We start from the raw sequence: 21,923 nt of genomic DNA on the forward strand, positions 1-21,923 counted from the left end.
CGAGACTGGTGGCGGGGCTGCGTGCGCGGGACCCTCCCAGCCCCCCCCCCCAAATCACTCCGAAAGTTTCACGGTTTCCGCGAAAGGCTTTGCTGGCTAATGTTAAAAACAACTGGAGGGTTTGCCTATGCGTCTTTCAGCCATGTGAGTGGCCGGCTTGGTCCGAGCACAAGGGGCCGTCGCGTTGGGCACTGAGACCGGCGCAGTCTCCCCCTCTCTCTTCCTCTTCCTCTCTCACTTTCTTTCTTTCTCTTACTTTTTCTTTCTCTCTCCCACTCCCTCTCTCTCCCTTTCTCCTAATCTCTCCCTCTCTTACTTTCTTTCTCTCTTTTTTTCTCTCTCTCCCTCACTCTCTTTTAATCTGTCACTCTCTCCCCCTCTCTCTTACTCTCTCTCCCTCTCTCTCTTACTCTAACTCTCTCCCTTTCTCTCTCTCTTTTCCTCTCTCTCCCATTCTCTCTTACTCTCACTCTTTCTCTCCCTCTCTCTTACTTTCTCCTCTTTTCTCTCTCCTCCTCTCTATTTTACTCTCCCTTTCTCTCTTTCTCTCTGTCTCTCACACACTTTCTCTCTTTCTCTTTCTTTCTCTCTCTCCCCCTCTCACTTTCTCTTTCTCTCTCTCTCTCCCTCTCTCTTAATCTCTCACTTTTTTTCTTTCTCTCTTTCATTCTCTCTCTCTCCTTCTTCCCCACTCTCTTAATCTCTCCCTCTCTCACTTTCTTTTTCTCTCTTCCCCCCTCTCTCCCTCTCCAACCTTTCCCTTAATCTCTCACTCTCTCACTTTCTTTCTCTCTTTTTCCCCTCTCCCCTCCCTCTCTCTCTTACTCTCTTACTCTCACTCTCTCTGTTTTTCTCTCTCCTCCTCTCCCCCCTCTCAATCTCTCATTCTCATTTTTCTTTCTCTTTTTCATTCCCTCTCCCCCTCTCTCTCTCACACACACAGTAGGACAGAACAACATAACAACCAGCCCAGACGCAGGGGCAAAAAAGGGGGACCATTTGCGGCGGGAGGTGGCATCTCGCCCCGCGCGTCCGGCTTGAAAAGGCAGCCTGCCTTAGCTACCGGAGCCTATAAAGGTCCTCGAAGTGGGCAGGCGAGGGACGGAGGGAAGCGCCACCCCTGATTGATGTCACCCCGAGAAATAGTCCACGCGAGGAGGCGCAGCTGGTTGCGCACCCGAGTCCTTTTTCTGCCGGCGACCAAGTGGAGAAGCCGGGAGGTCTAAGCAAAACGGGTGCTGGGAGGGGCGTGGGGAGGGGAAGGTAATGAGAGTTTCACTTCCCCTTCTCCGTTACCTGGAAAGGACGAAAACCCGCGTGGGGGGAGCCAAAAGGGCCGGGAGTTTATCCATTTGCCGCAGGCTCCTCGCCTTCTTTCAATTCCCTGAACATTTCTCCCAAGTGGGGAGGGGGAAAAAACACCACTTCGTTTCGCAATCGATAGGAAATCTCTTTTATGCACAGTAGACGTAAAACAACAGCCACAACAACACACAAATACAAAGTTATTCCCGGAGACAACTGGGGGGAAACGTAGAACGCGAAATAAGCGTCTCTGGCAGAGCGAAAGAGAAAGGCGGGCGGGCGCGCGGGCGTTTTTACGCATTCGCTTAGGCAAAGCGGAGGGGGTCGAAATGCGCCTCGGCGGACAGACGCCCCCACCCCACCCGCTCAACCCCTCCGCTTCTACGGAGCGGCCCAGCTAAACGGGACTTACTTGGGCTCGGTACTACAAAAGAAAGTCCCCCCGAGAGTGGGCTTCCTTTCCATCTTTCCTCTCTCCCTTTCGGACCAGCTCTTTTAAGCCCGGTGATCGAAACCGGCCGTTCCCTTTGCTCGGAAGGAAATTCGGCCCGCGTAGCCATCCGCAGCCGTCTCCTTCCTCCAAGGTGAGTCTGGGGGCGGAGGGGGGGGGGGGAAAGAAAATTTCCAAGAAGGCCCGCTTTCAAACGGCGCCATTGGCGGATGTCTTTGGCGCGGAGCGTGGTTAAAAGACGCGTCTCCGGGAGCCGAAGCGGCCGGCCTGCTCCTGCGTTTTACGCCGCGCTCCGGCCAGCGCTGTGGCGGATGGACCTGGTTCCCCCCAACCAGCTTCTTTCGGAACCGACCTCCTGGCGGCAGAAGGCCCGGCGTTTGGGGGAAGGCGCGGCGGTTCTGGATCGTATTCGACCGCCGCGCACTCACCTCCCCAAGGTGGCCGGGAAGGTCCCTCCGACACCGCCGCGGCGCCTACGAGATGGAAGCGCCCGTTTTTCCCCCTTACCCCAACCCTCCCCAACGGCCCAACCGAGTCCGCGAGGCGAGAGCAAAGATCCCGGAGCCGCCAGGTGTTCTCGGGCTGACCAGGAGCGCGGAGGTCGGGCGTCCGGGCTTCAGCCAGACCCGAGCACGCCTGGCCGGGGCGGGCGGGGGGGATCTGCCTGGGCCGAGCCAAGGAGCCACTGGCCCGGGGCTGGGGCGCTGCGCTTTGGCGAATCCGCGAGTGTTGGAATCTACTGCCTTTGTCTGACAAGTCATCCATCTCCCGGGCCGGCGCGCGGGGGAGGGAGGGAGGGAAGGAGGGAGGGGTGGAGGTGTGTGTGTGTGTATGTGGACGACGGGGGGGGGGGGGGAGAGCCGGGCGCGATCTGGAGGGGGCTTTGCCGCTTTTAGAGCGACGGGCACTGGCGGCGGCGGCTCCATTCTCCAGGCAAAGCTGGTGGCGAGCACATCCCCACCTTTGGCGCAAATCCGGCAGGGAAGCGAAGAGAGGGAGGAGGAGGAGGAGGAGGAGGAAGAGGAGGAGGAGGCAAAAGTCTGGCCGGACTAGAAGGACTCCTCCACCGTCGCCAAAGGAACCTGGAGCTACGGAGGCGGAGAGAAGGCAGCCCGGGGAGGGAAAGCGCCCGCGCGCCGGGGACTGGCCGCAGCGCGCCAACTTCAGCTTAGCCCACCGGGCCCGGGGAAGGGAAGGAAAGCCGCCGCCGCCTTTACGGGGACCCCCGCCATGCCTTGCTTCGCCCCCCCCTTAGCCAGCCGGGCAAGGACCGTGTGAAGGCTGCAGCGGGCGCAACTTCCCCCTCTTCGCCCGGTTCGAGGGGCAAGGAGGCTCCTTCCACGCGCGGGGCCCGGCGCGGCTCGTCCTCCGGATTCTCCCCCAAGTGCCGAAGTCGGACCTCCGAGGCGAAAACGGCGGCTTCAGCCGACTTCTTCCCTTTCCTTTGCTTCCCCATGGATATGCACTGCAAAGCAGACCCCTTCTCGGCCATGCACCGTGAGTACCGCCCGCAGCCTTCCCCTCCACCCCGCTCTCCAGAATCCCCAAGCCCGGTAGAAAAGTTCGGGGGTTTGGGTTCTTTTTTTCCCGTTTCTCCCCTCTCGGGCCCGAGCGCAAAAGCCGGGCGCTTTGGAAAGCCGCTGGCCGCTTGGCTTGGCCAGAAATTAAGGGGGGGGGAGTCCCTCCCGGTCCTTAAACCGGTGGGGCTCCTTCACCAACCCCCCCCCCCGGGAAGCCTTGAGCCCCGAAGAGGCCTCCACGGAATGCCTCCGGCGCGCGAGGGAGTCGAAGGGGGGCAAATTTTTCCCTCGCCTCCTCGACCTTTCCATCCGTTGCTCCCAAGGCGGCCCCGGCCGGAGAAAACCAACGGCGCGGTTGACGTGCTTTTATTTCTTTTCTTTTTTTAACAAAAAAAATTGGGGGAGAACCGCATTTCAAGGTCGAAAATATTCACAGGATTGCCGCGTTGGTGGGAATTCGGGTGCGAGGCCCGTTTTGTTTTGAATTTTGAATTAAATCGGAATTAAATCTCGCAGGATTGTAGGGGCAGGGATGGCGTGGATGCCTAAGAAATAAAGGCGCGAGGCCAAATATATATACAGAGAGAGTATTATATATATATAATACTCTCTATATATATTGCTTATAAATAGAGATAGATAGATAGATAGATAGATAGATAGATAGATAGATAGATAGATAGATAAGGTAGATAAGATAGATAGTTATAGATAGATAGATAGATAGATAGATAGATAGATAGATAGATAGATAGATAGATAGATAGATAGATAGATGTGGAAAATCCCGAATTTCCTTCACGCGTTACGGTATTTTTTAAAAACAAAAACAGACCCCAAACCTTAGAAAAAATCAATTTCGGCTTTTGAACTTTGAAATTGGGAAAAAAAAACAACCAAAAAAAGAACGAGCGATTGCAACAAAGCTTTAAGTAGCATATATACCGAGCTAACCTTCTTACACCCTTGGCTTTTAGCTTCCCATCAGCGGGCTTGTAGGGAACATTGGTCTGTTAAAATTAATATATATATATATATTGAGGTTGGAAAACCCGGAAAAGCCTTATATACCTACAAAACGCATTTTTTTCCTTTTTTTTTTAAACCTTGGGAAGCTTTATTTTTCTGAAATTTCCCATGCCCTTTTTTTTAAATTAAAAAAAAAAAAGATTATGTACAATGACTCATCTCCCTTCGAATCTTGTTCATCCCTTAAGGAACAAAACTGTGTAGTTATAGTTTGAATTCAATTGGAAAGAGATCAGATTGGCAGCCCCGATTTTCAGGTTGCAGCCCCCAGTGAAAACTAAAAATAATAATAATCATAATCATAATCAAGTGACTCCTTCTCTTTAGCACCTTTTACAATTTTTCCCCCTCCTGATGGGAGAAATTTGCTTCTTCTATGAACGTGTATCTTGTATTCAATTAAAAAAAAAACCCAACAACCCTCAAAACAGAAATGCGGTCGCGGGCGCCCAGAACATGAACTCTGCAAGGTGCATTAACACTCCGGGTTGGGAAGAAGCAGGTGCAACACTCTGAATTATTCATCCCGGGATCTTTTCCTTTCCTTTCCTTTCTTTCTTTTTTTTCTTTTGCATCTGTTGCCTTTTAATACGCTGTAATGCGAGTTATCAAAGGCGCTTTGAATTATTCAGAATTGAGGTCTTGGGAGAAATCGCCGGGCGGCCTGTAACTTTAGAGGCAAAACATCTGCAAAAGGTGAATCGGATAAAGGGAGGAAATAAGCGGAGAGTTCGAGAGGCGGGAGGGGGGCGACCGGGAGGGGAGAGAGAGAGAGAGAGAGAGAAGGAGGCAAGGGAGGCGATCCGAAACTCCCCCTCCCCTGATTTTCGCTTCCGGAACCCCGAGCACAGAACCCGTGGCAGTTAGTTGATTTTTTTGGGGTGGGGGGAGCGTTCCAATAACACGCTGAAAAATAGCTGCTAAGCGGACGGTTCAGCATCTTTGAACGGCTGTGGCTAAGAAAGGAGATGAAAAAAGAAAGGGGAAAAAATTAATTTGGCAAAAGGAGTTGGGGTCGTTGGAGGGCGAGAAGAGTTCCTGCTAAGTTCAGAGGCCGTAAGTCAACATCGCAAAAGGGGGAGGGAGAAAGAGAGAGAAAGGGAGAAAGAAAGAGTGAGAGAGTGAGAGAGAAAGAGGGAGGGAGAAAGAGTGAGAGAGAAAGAGATAAAGAGAAAGAAAGAGAGAGAGAAAGAGAAAGAAAGAGAGAGAAAGAGACAGAAGGAGAAAGAAGGAGAAAGAGAGAAAGAGAAAGGGAGAGATAACGAGAGAGGGGGAGAAATAGAGAAAAAGAGAGAGAGAAAGAAAAAGAGATAAAGAGAGAGAGAGAGAAAGAAAGAGAGAGAGAAAGGGAGAAAGAGAAAGAGAAAGAAAGAGAAAGTGAGAGAAATAGAGAGAGAGAAAGAAAAAAGATTGAGAGAAAGAGAAAGAAAAGGGAGAGAAAGAGAAATAAAATGAGGAAGAGAGAGAGAGATTGAGAGGGAGAGAAAGAAGAGAGAGAGAGAGAGAAAGAGAGTGAGAAAGAGAGAGGGGGGGAGGGAGGCAGAAATAAGCTGGCAAAAATTGCAAACAGGCCATTTTTCAACCTTTCCAAGCTGCCCCCGTCGGAAGGAAAGAGAGCTCAGGTGGGCTTTATCTACGCGAAGGTTGGAGGGGGTGTTCTCCAGGATCCACCTGCTCGGCCCCTCTCCCCTTCTCGTAGCCCGTTCTGGTCTCCGGAGATCCCAACCGCCTTGGCACCCCGCGTTGTAGATTTCATTTCGGAGGAGATCAGCCGAGGTGGAGGTCGCGGGGTTAACTGGGTTGGATAATCAAAAGCGGAGGAGGAGGAGGAGGGACTCCGCTTCTTCCGGGCTGGCCAAGAAGTCAAAATCGGATTAAAAACAACCACCACCACCGCCGCCTTCTCTAAATTCTTGCTTTTCCACCGCTAGATTTTTTTTAAGGCTAAATAATCCGAAAGAGGTTGAGTGAGTTGGTCTGGAAGAGACTATAATTATTTTTTTAGAGGTAAAAAAAAGACTTAAAATCAAACGTAAATCAAAGCGTTGGTTTTAGTATCTGGAGAATTTTTGGAGAAAACGAGAAGGTAAAAAGGGCAACATTAAGAGCAGCGGTAGTAGTAGTAATAGTAGCAGCAGCGGGGTGTGTGTGTGTGAAAGCCTTTCCTAAAATTAAATTTAAAAAAAACATTTTCACCAGCGGGGGGAATGAGTCTTTGGAATTTTGGGGGGTAAATTTTAGAGAGTTGATTCCCTCCGACCGGCTGGTGGGGGTCACTTGGCAGCCTCGATCTCGCCCGACTGCTGGGGTCTGGGGAGGGGGGGCAGGAAGGTCGAAGAGAAGAAGAAGGGCCCCCCAGTTTGGAAAGAAGGCTCCGCGCCAAGTGTCAAAAGAGACTTTGCTGCCTTCCGCTCCTCTCGGGCCCAGAAGTGCTGACAGTCAGCCCCCCACCGCAAAGCCGGCTTCCAGCTCAAGCGAACCGTCCCGACTAATGCTTTTCTCTTTTCTTCTTCTCTGGTTTTTTTTTTGTTTTCCCCCTCCTTCCCTCTCTCCCTCGCCTGCTCTTCTTTTCCCCCGTTCTCTCTCCCCAGCAGGGCACGGGGGTGTCAACCAGCTCGGGGGGGTGTTTGTCAACGGCAGGCCCCTACCGGACGTGGTGCGGCAAAGGATCGTGGAGCTGGCGCACCAGGGCGTGCGGCCTTGCGACATCTCCAGGCAGCTCCGGGTCAGCCACGGCTGCGTCAGCAAAATCCTGGGCAGGTAGGAGCCCAGAGGGAGGGCGGGCGGGTCGGAGTTGGGGCGGGTGAGGTCTTACTACTCGGTTGCTCCTCGGGGTCCCTCGCTCTGCCCGGGCCCGGCGAGCCCCTCCATCATCCCCCCCAATCTCACACATCGCCCGCTCCTCTTCCCTGCCGCCTTTCTTTTTTTGTTCTGGCCTGTTTCGACCACAGGGACCTACGGTGGGTTCGCAGAGAGGGGGAAAAACCCGACGAGCCCGGGGACAAACCGAGCGCCGCCCCGCTGGCGCTGAGACCAGCCGGCAAGCATCCCCTCCCCGCCTCCCAGCTAAGCCAGGCCGGGCCCTGCTTTCTCTCCAGCCGCAGGTCAGCAGGACCCCGGGCCCGCGCGCCGCCCGCCCACCCGCCTCCGCCGCCTCCGGAGAGCTCAGCTAGGATGGGGAGTGGGGGAGCCCTGCCCGAGAGAGCCACGGCCCGGGAGGGGACGGGGGCGCTGGAGAAGAAGAGTCTTCCGCCCCCCGCAGCCCCGAAAGCCAGGCGGCCCTCTCCAGCCGCTTTGCGCCCTACCTAGCTAAGGGGTTTGGCCGGCCCGGGCAAGGCTGGAGTGGCCGAGAACCAAGCCGGGGGTGGGGGCCGAACCGGGCTTTCGAACCGTGGCCCGGGCAGGAGCGCGGGCGGGGTGCCGGCTGGCCTGCGGCGGGGACCGAGCGGCGGCTGTCGGAAGCGCCTCTGTAGCCGGGCTCTGCACCCCCTTTTTTCTCTCTTCCCCGTCCCCCGAACCCCGACCCGCAGGTACTACGAGACCGGGAGCATCAAACCCGGCGTCATCGGCGGCTCCAAGCCCAAAGTGGCGACCCCGAAAGTGGTGGATAAGATCGCCGAGTACAAGAGGCAGAACCCCACCATGTTCGCCTGGGAGATCCGCGACCGGCTCCTGGCCGAGGGCATTTGCGACAACGACACCGTGCCCAGCGTCTCCTCCATCAACCGGTAAGGCTTGCGACCGGGTTTTTTTGGGAGGGGGGGTGTCTACCATTTCTCGGCTCTCTTTGCCAACCCTGGAAGGCGAACGGCGGGCGAGGGAAGGCGGCGAGGGGACCCAAAGGCGCGCAGGGATGCCCGAACGCGTAAAGTGGATACGTCCTGGTGATTTCCCGCGGGCCGTTTCCTCCTCTGGGGGCTTTTTTTTGGGGGGGGGGCGAGGAGGACAAAGCGTTGGGGTGGCGCGCCGGCCTCTCCAGGCCTTTGTGGTTCACAGAACGGTTCTTTGGACAGACCCATAATTAAAGTGACAGGTGTCATCTATCCATAACCCGTTTCTTGCAAATGCTGAGCGGTTTGATCGAGGTTTGCAAGGGCGCCTAGTTGGTAGCTGCTTTTTTGTGACTCTCTTGGAACCTCGGAGCGTTGTTTCTTTCTCCTTCGCAAGTTTCCTAGGATCTCCGGTGCAGGGGGGGAAAAAACCCCTAATTGACCACACCAAAAAAAAAAAAAAAGCCTTTTGCGCTGGGGTGTCTCCTCCTCCTCCTCCAACATTTAGCCAGGCCTGCCTCTCTCCGCAGCTTCCCCAAACCTTCCCAGCGGCTGAAAACCACATGCCCGGGACTGCTCCAGGCAAACCGCGGGGGTAATTTTAAATTTCCACGTGTTTTTAGGAAGGGGTGCTGAGAAAGGGAGGGTGCCCACCTGTGCCAGGCAGGTGTACCACCCCCACCCCCAAATAAAAAACAAAAAACACACACACCGGTGGAAAGAGCAGAGTAGTGTTCTGGTCTATTTTGCGCAATGGTCTGGAAGAGAAAGGGGGGGGGGGGCGTTGTTGTTGGTGGTGGGGGGGGGGGGGGGAGATGCCCAGAATGGTTCTTTGGACAGACCCACAATTAACCACGTTTCTTGCAAAGTAGGAAATGTCACCTCTCCATAACCCGTTTCTCGCAAATGCTGAGCTGTCATTAATTTACAAACCGACAAAAACGCAGGCGGCCTATTTCTTTGAGCTTTAAATTTAGCGCTTTTCGGGGACTTTTCCAAAGCTGTTTTTTTATTTTTTTTATTTTAAAGCTTCATGATCCTTTAGGAACAACCTATAAGGATCTGCGAGGATCTCTTTTTCCGAAGGCATCAGCTGAGATTTGGGTACCTTCCGCAGTGAATTATAGAATGATCAGCCGCTGCAAGGGCGCCCTATTATAAATCTCTATGTCCAAAAAAATAATAACAATAGCCTTATAAAGATATTTGTATTCAGACAGACACATAAGCTGCTTCAACAGCTGTTTAGTAAGATAGTTATATAATAGTACCCTAAATAAATAAAAAAATTAAAAGGAACACTTAAACAACACAACATAACTCCAAGTAAATCAAACTTCTGTGAAATCAAATTGGGAAGCAACACTGATGGACAAATCCATTTCACATGCTGTTGTGCAAATGGAATAGTTGTGCAAATAGAATAGAATAGAATAGAATTTTATTGGCCAAGTGTGATTGGGCACACAAGGAATTTGTCTTGGTGCAGATGCTCTCAGGGTACATAAAAGAAAAAGAAATATTCAATGGGAATATTTCATTCATTCAGATTTAGGATGTGTTATTTGAGTGTTTCCTTTATTATTATTATTTTATTTTGAGCAGTATAAATTCGGCGTACTGAAGCAGGGTGCATTGAAAGTATAGAAACAGTGGTGCCTTTATGTAAAAAAAAAATGCTCTTTGTTCTTTAATCGATGTTTTCCAAACTGCCAACCTTGGTGGCTTTTTATAGTTTGGTGGGGGGGGATAAAATTACCGTGGAAATAATCCCGAATCATCTGAAAATAACAGGCGGAATTAACCAGGGGGCCTCCCCCAACAGGATTGGCTCTTTGTAATATATGGCTATGTTATCCCACCAAATTATCCCAGTGTGTGCTATCAATATTAAAATGGTCATTAGCTTATGAACAGCGTTAGGTTCAGACTGACTAACTGATTTTGGGGGGATGGAGATAATAGCAGTAAACGCTGGTGCCTCTTTGAGAAGCAGTGGGTCCAGAAGTTGAGAGAGAAACTGTAGGCTGGGGGCTCAGACCTCAAAACTAGGCTTCTGGTTAAAAAGGAGATGCCATTCATTGCTCCAACGTTTTCCTGGGTTACTGCAGAAAAGGTGAAGGGAAAAAGTACCCTGGGTAGTGGAGAGACTGGGAGGGGGGGGGGAGCATAGAAACATAGAAGATTGACGGCAGAAAAAGACCTCATGGTCCATCTAGTCTGCCCTTATACTATTTCCTGTATTTTATCTTAGGATGGATCGATGTTGTCCCAGGCATGTTTAAATTCAGTGACTGTGGATTTACCAACCATTTCTGCTGGAAGTTTGTTCCAAGCATCTACGACTCTTTCAGTCAAATAATATTTTCTCACGTTATTTCTAATCTTTCCCCCAACTAACCTCAGATTGTGGCCCCTTATTCTTTCCGATTAAAAACACTTCCCTCTTAAATCTTATTTAACCCTTTAACATATTTTAATGTTTCTATCGTGCCCCCCCTTTTCCTTCTGTCCTCCAGACTAGACAGATTGAGTTCATGAAGTCTTTCCTGATAAGTTTGATGCTTAAAACCTCCCACCATTTTTGTAGCCGGTCTTTGGACCCGTTCAATCCGATCAATCTCTTTTTGTAGGTGAGGTCTCCAGAACTGAACACAGAGCAAGTAATTTATCGTGTTTCCAGGATTTTTTTCTCAGAGAGACACCTTAGCATCATCGTGGAGCAAAGACCACGTTTGGTGCAATGGGAGAATTCTCTGCTATAACTGAGCCTTCTGCCCCATGAGTGCCAGCGACTGGTTAGGTGTCACAGAGTCGGCCTTCTCCAGGTCCCATCAACTAGACAATGTCGCTTGGCAGGGCCTAGGGGAAGAGCCTTTTCTGTGGGGGGCCCAGCCCTCTGGAACCAGCTCCCCCCAGAGATTTGCACTGCCCCCTTCCGAAAGAATCTAAATACTCCATTAAACTCTTGCCCCCCCCTGGCTTGCGAGTATAGGCATGTTTTGCTGTGTGAATGGGAACAAGTGATCTCAAATGTTATTAGGGTTTTTAAGACATTTCAGCTATATTAATTGGATCTTTAGATATGTATACTGGAGAAGGGCGGCATACAAGTCTAATGATCCTGAGTCATCTGAGAAGGGCGGCATAGAAATCTAATTACCAATAATAATAATAATAATAATAATAATAATAATAATAATAATAATAATAATAATAATACATTCTTTTGATATGTTGTGAGCTGCCCCAAGTCCTTAGAAAGGGGCAGCATATCTATCAATCAATCAATCAATCAATCAATCAATCAATCAATAAATCAAAGGGTAGGTATTTATCTGTGTCGGGTAATCTTGCATGGATCTGTACTGTAATATTTCATGGCATATCTCTAGAAAGATGCTAGCTTGCCTTTAAATGAATAGAATAGAATAAGAACAGAATAAGAATAAAATGTGGAGTGGATTAGAGTAGAATAGAATAGAATGTATTGGCCAAGTGTGATTGGACACACAAGGAATTTGTCTTTGGTGCAGATGCTCTCAGTGTACATAAAAGAAAATGAGACATTAGAATAGAATAGAATAGGGAATAGAATAGAATAGAATTCTTTATTGGCCAAGTGTGATTGGACACACAAGGAATTTGTCTTTGGTGCAGATGCTCTCAGTGTACATAAAAGAAAATGAGACATTAGAATAGAATAGAATAGAATAGGGAATAGAATAGAATAGAATTCTTTATTGGCCAAGTGTGATTGGACACACAAGGAATTTGTCTTTGGTGCAGATGCTTTCAGCGTACATAAAAGAAAAGAGACATTTGTCAAGAATCATTAAGGTACAACACTTAAGTCCAGGTAAACGTTGACTCAATGGCAGTTCACTGGAATAGCAAGAAATTTCCAGATAAACTGCAGCAACCCAACACCAGGCATGCGGAAATGTAAAAAAATAAATGCCACAAATTGTTGCTTATAAGCCCAAGGCAGCTATCCAGAATCAGGATTCTCAGTTAAGCCTTAACTTTTCTGCCCATTGCCTAATAACCCATCCCTGAAATGAGGGAAATATGCCACATTGGGCCATCTAAGCCCGTATTTCTTAGGGATCCTCGAATCAATAGCGGAAGTTTGTGAAATGAAACCAGGAAGACGCTAGTCTTTACATAGTCTTGATCATTATAAAGTTGGTTTGGTGAATGCATACACACCATACATATGTTGTGGTGTGTGTATTTCCTCCATCTCCGAAATCAATAAAAGAAATGGCTCGATTTGTCATGATGGAAAGCAGAATTCTTGAAACTGTATTGTTGGGAATTAAAAACAAGTAAATAGATTTCCATCTTGATAAAAATTAAGATTGGGGCCAATAATTATTTCATACCCTGCATACATTATATATATTTGCATACAAAATATTATTTGAGTGAAAGAGGAGTAGATGCTTGGAACACAAGAACAAGGGGACACAACCTGAGGTCAGTTGGTGGAAAGAACAGAAGCAACATGAGAAAATATTATTTGAGTGAAAGAGGAGTAGATGCTTGGAACAAACGTCCAGCAGAAATTAAAAACAAGTAAATAGATTTCCATCTTGATAAATATTAAGATTGGGGCCAATAATTATTTCATACCCTGCATACATTATATATATTTGCATACAAAATATTATTTGAGTGAAAGAGGAGTAGATGCTTGGAACAAACTTCCAGCAGAAATTAAAAGCAAGTACTGTAAATAGATTTCTATCTTGATAAATATTAAGAATGGGGCCAATAGATATTTCATACCCTGCATACATTATATATAAAGAACGAAGGGAATTATTATAGAAAAACATTTAAAAATATTTTTCCCACCTTGCCTGAAAATTTATGTTTGGGTATTTCTTAATTTTCTCTCTTTTTTTTCCTGTTCCTAATTCTCAAACAGTAAAATAGAGTTATATAAATAATAATGTTGAGTGATGTGTCAGTACTAAGTTTTACATTCAGGGTCTTGAATCTCATAAACAATGTGACATTTTGAATTATTACTCTTCATGTCTCCCTCCAACTTCCCTGTAATCTTGTTTTTATATACTTTCTGGATTTAAAAGTCATGTGATGAGCCAGAGAAGTGATAGTTTGCTGTTTGCTAGATGTTTTGAAGCCCAGAATCTGGTATGCTTTAATGTGAACTCCTTCAATAAGTAGATGGTTAGATTCAATGGTTTAAATTCTATATATTCTATTCCTATATCTTCTTTTCTATTATTTCTTAGATATATTTTACTATGAGTATCTCCTCTATAACCTTCATCATGTATTTTACTATGTGTATATTGATATATACCCACTAAAACCATCATTGTGTATTGGACAAAATAAATAAATAAAAATAAATAAATGGCACATCAATTTAAATTGAATATTAATATTATACTACTACCATGACAATGACTACTACTACTACTTCAAGTAGTATAATAGGGTATGTTAAAGGAGAAATTTCCAACATTGTCCCATGTCATTTAAAACAGCTACTATTTGGTTTTGCTCATGTAGTACTTTTAATTCCCCTCCCCTCCTTCCTTTTTTCAAAGGAGGAAAAAAATGCAAAATTAGCTCAAATGCTTCTTTTAATCCCATTCTTATATTGTCTAGATACAATATAAATGCTTTGGTGACCAGTGCTCCAAGGACCCCTGGCCATTTTATTCTCTCTGCTCAATACTTGACAATTTCTTTCTCAACTTATTTTTGAAACAGTGGGTGAGAAATAAAAGAAGGGTTAAATAAATGCATGAATGAGATATCTATGGAAAATGTCTCGGCTACAGTCAAATTAGTATAACTGGAGGCACTGACATAGGAATATTAATAGCAAACATAGAAGTATAAAAGATTGACAGCAGAAAAAGACCTCCTGGTCCATCTAGTCTGCCCTTTTACTATTTCCTGTATTTGATCTCAGGATGGATCTAGGTTTATCCCAGGCATGTTTACATTCAGTTCCTGCAAACCCGGGGTCCCCAAACGTTTTACACAGGGGGCTAGTTCACTGTCCCTCAGACAGTTGGAGGGCCGGACTATAAAAAAAACCTATGAATAAATCCCTATGCACACTGCACATTCCTTATTTAAAGTAAAAAACAAAATGGGAACAAATACAATATTTAACATAAAGAAGTAATAAGTAATTAAGTAATTAATAATTAAGTAATAAAGTAATTTATACTTCTTTATTAACAAGTAAATTTAAACTTAAATCAACAAACTCCATTTTTCCTTCTTTCCTTCCCTCCCTCCTTCCTCTCCACTTCTCTCTTCCCTCTTCCTTTTCTCTCATTTGTTTCATTTTCCTCTCCCTCGTTCTTTCCCTCCATCATTTTCTCATTTTTCTCTTTCTCTCTCTCTCTTTCCATCTCTCCCTCTTCCTTTCTCTCTCCCTCTCTATCTCTCCCTCTATCTCTTTCTTTCTCTCTCTTCTCTCTTTCTCTCACTCACTCTCTTTCTAACTCTCCCTCTTTGTATCTCTCACACTTTCTCTCCTTCCCCCCTCTCTATTTCTCCCTTTCTCTCTCTCCCTTTCTATCTCTCCCTTTCTCTCTCTCCCTTTCTATCTCTCCTCTTCATTTCTCTCTCCCTCTCTATTTCTCCCTCTTATTATATCGATCGGTAAAATCTCGTGTGCTGCTGCGGGCCGGTTAAAAGACCTCAGCGGGCCGCATCCGGCCCGCGGGCCGTAGTTTGGGGACCGCTGCTGCAAACCATGTTTACCTTCCACATTGGAAGTTTCCTTCTAGAAAGAAGTTAAGAGTATCCAGACCTCTTTTTGTGTGTCATAGTATTTTATCTTGAGACAGACGGGGGAATTTTCTGATGATACCAAAAATGCAGTTGAATGCGCATGTTATCAAATGATGCGTCAGGATACTTGGAGGAAGAAACGGTTTTCTGAAAAGGGCACCTCCTGGTGATTAATAGGATAAAAATTCCTCACACCTTAATTGTTTGTCAAACTAGGTGGTAAATTACTATTAGAGCAAAAGAAGGCAGGTTTTATTGTTCCGCAGGCAATATGACCCAAACAGATCTTCCCAAGAAATTTCAGCCCTACAGATTAGAAATAGCAAGAAAGACATTGCAGGGATTTAAACAGTGGGGAAACACTGATTTTATAGAGGCTGTGTGTAGATTTTCAATATCTTTATAAATTTTTTTCTGAGTGAATGACTTTCTCAACCGTATATGTATTTCCCCTTGTTTCACTGCAGCTATTTATATCATTCTTAAGCTCTATCTCCACCTGTCTTTCTCTGAGCTTCTAAATGCTGGTTTGTTTGACAATTTTGAAAAGTAGAAGGACATACAGCAATGGAAACTGCAGTTTAATGTTTCCAAATGTAAAATAATGCACTTGGGGAAAAGGAATCCTCAGTCTGAGTATTGCATTGGCAGTTCTGTGTTAGCAAAAACTTCAGAAGAGAAGGATTTAGGGGTCGTGATTTCAGACAGTCGCCAAATGGGTGAACAGTGCGGTCAAGCGGTAGGGAAAGTGAGTAGAAGGCTTGGCTGCATAGCTAGAGGTATCACAAGCAGGAAGAGGGAGATGGTGATCCCGCTGTATAGAGCGCTGGTGAGACCCCATTTGGAAGACTGTGTCCAGTTTTGGAGACCTCACCTAAAAAAAGAAATTGATTAAACTGAACGGGTCCAAAGATGGGCTACAAGAATGGTGGAAGGTCTTAAGCATAAAACGTATCAGGAAAGACTTCATGAACTCCATCTATATAGTCTGGAGGACAGAAGGGAAAGGGGGGGACATGATCGAAACATTTAAATATGTTAAAGGGTTAAATAAGGTCCAGGAGGGAAGTGTTTTTAATAGGAAAGTGAACACAAGAACAAGGGGACACAATCTGAGGTCAGTTGGGGGAAAGAACAGAAGCAATGTGAGAAAATATTATTTGAGTGAAAGAGTAGTACATGCTTGGAACAAACTTCCAGCAGACGTGGTTGGTAAATCCACAGTCACTGAATTTAAACATGCCTGGGATAAACATAGATCCATCCTAAGATCAAATACAGGAAATAGTAGAAGGGCAGACTAGATGGACCAGGAGGTCTTTTTCTGCCGTCAATCTTCTATCTTTCTATATTTCTATCTTGTTTCACTGCAAACTATTTGTATGATTCTTAAGCTCTATCCCCACCTGTCTTTCTCTGAGCGTCTAAATGTTTGACAATTTTGAAAAAGTATAAGGATACCTTAAGCAAGAACAAGGGCTGAACGATGGAGGTTAGGGTTAGCCTCACAGGTAGCTGATTTTGTGGAGCATGAAAGTTTTTTTTTTAATGGTGCTTTAATTCGGTCTTGATGTATTCTTGTGAACTGTTAGGAAGGAGGAAAAGTCTGCAATTTCTCCACTTTAAGAATGAAAATATTTGGGCTGGATTTCTCTAGGCTGCAGAAATGAAGGCGTTTGGTTGCTATTCTTCCTTCTAAAAGATTTTGCATGGCTACCTCTGATTCAATGGAGTTATACACTTTTGAATTGTATATCCTATACTTTGGCTTTTAATGGTTTAATATGTAGTAGAAAATGGAACTCTTATGGTTGTTTTTTTTGCAGATTATATTGCTATTAAAAGCACAGGAGTAGGCACAATAATATCCACGTGACTACTGTACTTGGAAATCTGTTTATTTCTATGTTTATCTGTAGCATTCAACCTTTGCTCCTTCCTAGAACCCGATGCAGCTCATTTCATGATCCCCAAAACCCTGTGATGAACTTCCCTGTAGAGGGGAGAGACAAATTTGCTTTAAAACTAGACAAAGTGCTCCTTTCCGTAGCATCTTCTTTCAGACATTACTAAGCTAGAATGAAACCTGTATGTGATTCATAGGAAAGTGTTAGGGGATGTTTTTGATGCAAGAAAGAAATTTCTCTCCACCCCACCCCGAAATGGTATTTCTCTTGTCTTAAATTAGAGGTGGGCAATCTATGCAAGTTTTTCCTTTCCTTTCACATTCCTTTCTTTTCCTTTCCTTTCCTTTCCACTCTCCTTCCCTTCCCTTCTTTTCTGTCCTTCTTTCCTTTCCTGTCCTGTCCTATCCTTTCCTTTTTTCTTTCTTTCCCTTCTTTTCTGTCCTTCTTTCCTTTCCTCCTTTTCTTTCCTCCTTTCCTTCCATTTCTTATCCCTTTCCTCCTTTTCTCTCCTTCTTTCCTTTCCTTCTTTGCTTTCCTTTCCTCCTTTCCTCCTTTCCTTCCATTTCTCCTTCCCTTTCCTTCTTTTCTTTCATTCTTTCCTTTCCTTTCCTTCCATTTCTCCTTCCCTTTCCTTCTTTTCTCTCCTTCTTTCCTTTCCTTTCCTCCTTTCCTTCCATTTCTCCTTCCCTTTCCCCCTTTTCTCCCCTTCTTTCCTTTCCTTCTTTCCTTTCCTTTCCTCCTTTCCTTCCATTTCTCCTTCCCTTTCCTTCTTTTCTTTCATTCTTTCCTTTCCTTTCCTCCTTTCCTTCCATTTCTCCTTCCCTTTCCTTCTTTTCTCTCCTTCTTTCCTTTCCTTTCCTCCTTTTCTTTCCTTCCATTTCTCCTTCCCTTTCCTTCTTTTCTCTCCTTCTTTCCTTTCCTTTCCTCCTTTCCTTTCCTTCCATTTCTCCTTCCCTTTCCTTCTTTCCTCTCCTTCTTTCCTTTCATTTCCTTTTTCCTCCCCTTTCCTCTCCTTTTTCCTTTCTTTTGCTTCTTTTCTGTCCTTCTTTCCTTTTCTTTTTTCCTTTCCTCTCCCTTTTTCTTTCTTTTCCTTTCCCCCCTTCTTTTCTGTCTCTCTTTCCTTTCCTTCTTTCCTCTCTTCTCCTCTTCCCCCCCTTCCCCTTCCCTCCCTTCTCCTCTTTTCATAGCCCCAGGAGCTCTTTCCCGATCACATTGCTGAAGCTGAAGTTGAATTTCAGGTGTGCAGTTACGGAAAATTATTATGAAACCGCTTCTTGGAAATATGAGAAAGAAAACACAAGAAATGTAGTGGCTGATGAATGTGGTAGGCTTAAGAGAAAAGAGCAACAAACCCCTCTTAGCCCAGGCCTGGCTCTCCCCAAAGAAAACATCCATTCCTACAAGAGAACTTGCTTCCACTTCAGAAAATTGTTTTGCCATTTTAATGCTCTCCCAACTAAAGAAAACGTTTAAGTGTAGCCCTTCCAGGCACCAAAATATCGCCCCTTCTATGATAGTTTGAGTAGATGAAAAAAATAATAATACGACTATTTCTAAAAGTAACAGACTGATTATGGCCAGTGTTCCCTCTAATTTTTTTGGGGGGTGGGCGGAAAAGTATAGTGTCTGAGCGACAGTCCCTTCGGGACTGGGCGGCACAGAAATAATAAGTAAGTAAGTAAGTAAGTAAATAAATAAATAAACAAACAAACAACTCACCCTGTTTTGCCTCAGAGAATTTCAAAATAAAATACTGTACTGTGTGTCTATAACAGTGAGCTCATAACAGGGCAACTCTATCAATATCAAAATGCCACTTAAATAGTTGAGCTAGTTTCAAACTAGATTTTGATTTTCTTTCTCTCTTCCTTACTCCCATTCTTTTTCTTTCTCTTTTCCTTCCTCTCTTTTTTCTATCTGTTTCTCTTCCTCTCTTCCTCTCTCTCTCCTTCCCTCTCCCTCTTTCCCTCTCGGCTTCTGGGCAGGTTTGGAAAACTCTGAGTTGATGATGATTTTTAAGTGAGCAATTGCTCACTGCTCAGCTTAGAGGGAACTATGATTATGGCATATGGCATTATTTATGATTTAATTGTTAACTAATAAGTAAAGATACACTGAAGCACATTATTGTCAATATTAGCATTTTCTATCACCCTTTTTCATGTCGAACACTTTTGGGTTAAATCCCATTATGTCAAAATCACTGTTTATTGTCTGTCTATGTAGCACTCCAGGGTTGGCGAAAACTCTTCAGCTGTCGCACAGATGTATGTAAGGCTAAATACATGAGTAGATAACGCCATTGATTTGGGGTGATAGATTATAAAACAACACATCTGCAAATTTACTTATAGAAGTCCATTACTAGAAATTATTAGGGGCTTTAGAGAATGATTCTCGTTTTACTAGCAACTGACTAAGAGGCATCCATGGCGGTCCTTATCTCTCTTGCCCCAGAAGTAAATGCCTCTGAATTCAATAGGATTTCTTGTTAAATAATCATAAATTGCAGTTTTACTCATAAATGTCTTGATTATGTTGCCTTTATTAATGGAGGATCCAAAGAGCAATAGAATAATTCATTTTGTAGAATCAGCTAAATTATAATTAGTGGCATGGCTTTCATAATTTACAAACCTCCAAATTAGCTATTAAACAAAAGGAGGCTTTCTCTGCATTTAAACCCTTGGAATAGATGCTTATGAAAGGATCAAAGGCAGCTAAAACAGGGAAAAAAATCCAAGCCATCACTTGTGGTTCAAGCGTTGAAAAATAACAATTGCAGTAACATGCTAATGAAACCCTAGATTTCATGAATCACAGTATAATGTGAATCTGGCATTAGCACCGTCATATATGTCCAATTTAGCAATAAACCTTAGGTAAGATATTAACTGACTTGAGAATTTTTAAAAATGAACACCCAGCATGCTACGGCATGGGGGGAAAAAAATGTTTTTAATACATTATTATTATCTGCATTGGTTGCCGATCAATTTCCGGTCACAATTCAAAGTGTTGGTCATCACCTATAAAGCCCTTCATGGCACTGGACCAGATTATCTCAGGGACCGCCTTCTGCCGCACGAATCTCAGCGACCGGTTAGGTCCCACAGAGTGGGCCTTCTCCGGGTCCCGTCAACAAAACAATGTCGTTTGGCGGGCCCCAGGGGAAGAGCCTTCTTTGTGGCGGTCCCGCCCCTCTGGAACCAACTCCCCCCAGAGATTAGAATTGCCCCCACCCTCCTTGCCTTTCGTAAGCTCCTTAAAACCCACCTCTGCCGTCAGGCATGGGGGAACTGAGATATTCTTTCCCCCTTAGGCCTTTACAATTTCTGCATGGTTATGTTTGTTTGTTTGTATGTATGCTTAGTTTTACAAATAAGGGTTTTTTAATTGTTTTAGTATTAGTTTTTAGTATTGGATTTACGTGATGTTTTCTACTATTGTTGTTAGCCGCCCCGAGTCTACGGAGAGGGGCGGCATACAAATCCAATAAATAAATAAATAAATTATTGAAAACAACAGAATAAATAAACGAACCCTAAATGTTGCCGTACAAGAAATGGCTGCCTAGTGTTATTTACGGCAAGGAAGTTGACTTTCAGCTTAACGTTGGGTAAACAATCTTAATGCCTCATCAGATGTAGCGTCACATTTATCTAAGACGTTTAAGGAGAATCTAGACAGCCAATTGTTAGGGCTGTTGTCATGTGCAATTGGTCGAAATAGCTTGAGGACTACTATCGCTTAATTGTCAGCTTTTGAAAGCAACAGAGTGGTATACATAGAACCAGAGCTAGTCGCAAATATTTGAAAACCCAAGAGACAGAGAGAGAGATAAAATCTTTTATATTCCCTAGTTTACCAGTGAATGCTTCCAGTTTACAGAGGCTGAATCTAATAATAATAATAATAATAATAATAATAATAATAATAATAATAATAATAATAATAATAGAAACATAGAAGACTGACGGCAGAAAAAGACCTCATGGTCCATCTAGTCTGCCATTATACTATTTCCTGTATTTTATCTTACAGGATAATTTATAATAATTTATTGGATTTGTATGCCGCCCCTCTCCGTAGACTCGGGGCGGCTAACAACAATGATAAAACAACATGTAACAATCCAATAATAAAAAACAACTAAAAACCCTTATTGTAAAAACCAAACATACACACAAACATACCATGCATAACTTGTAATGGCCTAGGGGGAAGGAATATCTCAACTCCCCCATGCCTGGTGGTATAAGTGAGTCTTGAGTAGTTTACGAAATACAGGGAGGGTGGGGACAGTTCTAATCTCTGGGGGGAGTTTCTTCCAGAGGGCCAGGGCCGCCACAGAGAAGGCTCTTCCCCTGGGGCCCGCCAAACGACATTGTTTAGTCGACGGGACCCGGAGAAGGCCAACTCTGTGGGACCTTATCGGTCGCTGGGATTCGTGCGGTAGCAGGCGGTTCCGGAGTTAATGTGTAAAGAAGGCTAAATTTTATGGGAAGGCTAAACATCCTAGATGCCTCCTCTGGCATTTGGTCTATTTTATCTGCCAGTCTTTTTATTTTTTGCAAGAAGTGCTTCTAATTGCTTATGGTCCGTGGTTTGATTTAGCAATGTGTACAAAATATTTATTTATTTTATTCATTGGATTTATATAACATATAATGTTTCTAATATACATTATACACGTTCTTTTTCTTTTAAATAATGCCTCCGTGCAGATACATAAACATTCCGACTGAAAACATTTAACTAAGGAGGCATAAAGTCAAAAGCTTGCACGCAAAACTCCACAGAAACTTTAAAAGCTGATATTTTAAACGCTACCTTTTCCGCGTAGAAAGCAGGACCACGCAGCAATACTAAATGCTAAGCAGGGGACTGATGCTGAGTTCATAGAATTCATTCTCAACATACAAGGAAGTTCACCACTAGGTTGCTCCTTACATTAGTTTTTTGTGGTATCCCTTGAGTTTGTGTTTTTCTATTTTACTTTTTTTTTTTTTAAAGTCATTTTCTCCTATTTTATCTGTGGATTATTTTGCATTGAACATTAATACAATTGTCAGGTGATGGAATATAATTTTTAGTCAATAAATTAATAACAATAAATGTTTCCAAATGTAAAATAATGCCCTTG

The 21,923-nt window shown here is 44.8% G+C and overlaps 1 protein-coding gene across 2 annotated transcripts in view; it reads left to right on the plus strand.

The window, feature by feature from the left end:
• The first annotated feature begins 3,120 nt into the window (after positions 1 to 3,120).
• PAX2 (paired box 2) overlaps positions 3,121 to 21,923 on the plus strand; it is a 127,996-nt gene continuing 109,193 nt past the window's right edge. Inside the window, exons 1-4 of one of the 2 annotated variants that reach the window (XM_070751969.1) lie at positions 3,121 to 3,253; positions 6,897 to 7,065; positions 7,257 to 7,409; positions 7,836 to 8,033. In XM_070751969.1, coding sequence (XP_070608070.1) covers positions 3,211 to 3,253; positions 6,897 to 7,065; positions 7,257 to 7,409; positions 7,836 to 8,033 — 563 coding nt within the window. In that variant the 5' untranslated portion in view covers positions 3,121 to 3,210. The remainder of the gene's footprint in view (positions 3,254 to 6,896; positions 7,066 to 7,256; positions 7,410 to 7,835; positions 8,034 to 21,923) is intronic. The other variant, XM_070751970.1, reaches the window with a different exon arrangement.

Source organism: Erythrolamprus reginae, chromosome 5, assembly GCF_031021105.1.
Source record: "Erythrolamprus reginae isolate rEryReg1 chromosome 5, rEryReg1.hap1, whole genome shotgun sequence".
Classification (NCBI taxonomy): Eukaryota; Metazoa; Chordata; class Lepidosauria; order Squamata; family Dipsadidae; genus Erythrolamprus; species Erythrolamprus reginae.